General features: G+C 65.3%; 1 protein-coding gene across 2 annotated transcripts in view; it reads right to left on the reverse strand.

Annotated features, from left to right (window-relative positions):
* TNS2 (tensin 2) overlaps positions 1-2,138 on the reverse strand; it is a 14,803-nt gene extending 12,665 nt beyond the window's left edge. For both annotated transcript variants that reach the window (XM_026660760.2, XM_029913720.1), the window contains exons 1-5: positions 2,032-2,138; positions 1,794-1,906; positions 1,055-1,115; positions 881-956; positions 204-333 (exon numbers count right to left, since the gene is read on the reverse strand). In XM_026660760.2, the coding sequence (XP_026516545.1) occupies positions 204-333; positions 881-956; positions 1,055-1,115; positions 1,794-1,906; positions 2,032-2,087 (436 nt within the window). In that variant the 5' untranslated portion in view covers positions 2,088-2,138. The remainder of the gene's footprint in view (positions 1-203; positions 334-880; positions 957-1,054; positions 1,116-1,793; positions 1,907-2,031) is intronic.
* Between the last annotated feature and the right edge of the window lie 109 nt (positions 2,139-2,247).

Raw genomic sequence — 2,247 nt, forward strand, 5'->3', positions numbered from 1 at the left:
GGTCCCAGGCACTGGGGGGCAGGGGGAGCAGAGGGGTCCCAGGCACTGGGGCAGGACCGGTCACTACCACGAGGTGCATACAGGGGTGCTGAGCCGCATGCAGGTGCCCCGGGAGCAGCCCAGGGCCGGGAGTGGTCGGCCCCCCGGGGAGGTGGCTGCCCCGTTTGGAGGCTGCCCGTGGCACCGCCCCCTGCCCTGCTCACCTTGCCAGGCCTCGTCCAGCTCGTCCTTCCCGAACCAGAGCTGGGCACCGTGGATGGTGCACGTGTGGAATTGGACGCGGAAAACCACGTCCCGGTCAGAGTTGCAGGTCTGCTTGTGGTAGCACTTCACCTGGGGGGGGGGAGGTGGAGTCAGCACTGACACGGGGGCCCCCAGCCCCCCCAGGGACATGCAAACCCATGGACACGTCCACAGGCCCCCCTGCACGCCCATGTCTGTGCACGCCCACACACGTGGATCACCCCATGTGCACACAGAGGCACGCTCGTACACACCCATTGTGCAGTGACACCCCCTCTTGTGCACGCCCCCTCAGACCCCCATGCGCACACGCTCGTACATACCCATTGTGCACAGTGACACCCCCATGCACACACACATGGGCACACTCACCTGCCATTTGTGCACACTGGCACCCCCCACGTGTACACCCATTTGCACCCCCCCATCCTGGGTGTGCACAACCCCATGCTCACACCCACTGCCTGCCTCGCAGAGCCTCAGCTCTTCGGTTCCTCCTGCTCTGTTGCTAGCAGCCCCCTTCCCTGCCGGGCTCAGAGCCGGGGGGCGGGGGGGGGGCCTCTGGACTTTGTGCCCACTCCTTACCCAGCAGAGCCCCCCCCCCGGGAAGCCCCTTCCTGGAGCTGGCCGTACTCACCATCACGTCCCCTTTCAGCAGCAGGGCTGGCTCCAGGGTGACACACAGCTTCTGGGGGCCGGGGCCCGGGACACTGCTGTAAGGGAGGGCAGAGAAACACGGGGCTGGGGTCAGAGCGTTGGGGGACGGGCCCACAGCCCAGCAGCTCCCATGCAGCAAGCGCCTCATACTCACTAGATCCCCGAGGTGTAGACGAGCTGCATGGACTGGTAGATCTTCAGGAAGGGCTGGTAGCCTAGGGCGGGAGGGACGGGTTAAGAGAGGGGGAGAGGGGCAGAGGGTAAGGGGGCAGGCTGCTCCAGCCAAGGGCTGAGCCAGGCTGGCAGGGAGCCCTCGTGATTGGCTCAGGACACAGGGGCGTGAGCTCCCTGGCGAGGGTGCAATGCCACACCCATGCGTGCAGGCCCGTTTGGGTGTGTGCCTGCACACCCAGGACAGCACTGCCGGTTCACACGCGTGTGTGCCCTGGGACGCCTGGGTGCGCGCGACGCGACGCGTGCCCACTTCACACACGCCTGCAGGTTTGTGCCTGGGAACGCTCCCAGTTTGCACACCCCGGCAAATTTGCACGTGTGAGCGTGCCCATTTTGCACATGCCAATGGGCTAGTGTGTGTGGACGTGTGCCCATTTTGCACACATCAGCATGTTCACGAGTGCTCGCTTGCACGCCCCGTTGGGTTGGTGTGCCTGCAAACAGACACGTTTTGCACGGGTCTGCCGGGTCACACATGCGTGCTCATTTGTGTGTGAGGGTGCACATTTTGCTGACGCTGGCAGGCTCACGCCCGTGTGAGTGTGCCCATTCTGCACACGATGGCAGGCTCACCCATGTGGGCGCGCTTGTTTTGCGCACAATGGCTGGTTCACCTGCGTGGGTGCCCACATTTTGCACGTGTGATCGTCGGCACTCACCTCCGCTGGCCTCGAAGTTGGGGATGGCGGGAATGAGGACGTGGTGCAGGAACAGGGTGTTGCTGTTCATCTTGATGGTGCCCGACAGCAGCCTGCTGAAGTAACTGATGTACCTGGGGGTTCAGGGGGGACAGCTCAGCCCCAGAGTCCTGCCGTGGAGCTGGGGGGAGGGGCCAGCCAGTGGGGACCCTCCCCTGTCCCTTAAGGGTCATCACATCCCCCTCCGCCCCCGCCTCACCTTTGCTGGGATGGCTGCAGGGACGCGGCCACTTTGTCCTCGCAGAACTTCCGCATGGTCAGGGTGCCGAGCGCCTGGTCCGCGCTGGGGGGGAGAGGTCAGGGGTCAGCGCGGGAGCCCCCGGCCGCCAGAGCAACCCCTGGGCTTGGGGCCTGACTCTGCTCCAGGGCAGCGGGGAGCAGAGGAGGGCGAGGGAAGGAAGAAAGGTGGGGGGAA

This window comes from Terrapene carolina, unplaced genomic scaffold, assembly GCF_002925995.2.
Source record: "Terrapene carolina triunguis isolate 2854851 unplaced genomic scaffold, T_m_triunguis-2.0 Scaffold836, whole genome shotgun sequence".
NCBI lineage: Eukaryota > Metazoa > Chordata > Testudines > Emydidae > Terrapene > Terrapene triunguis.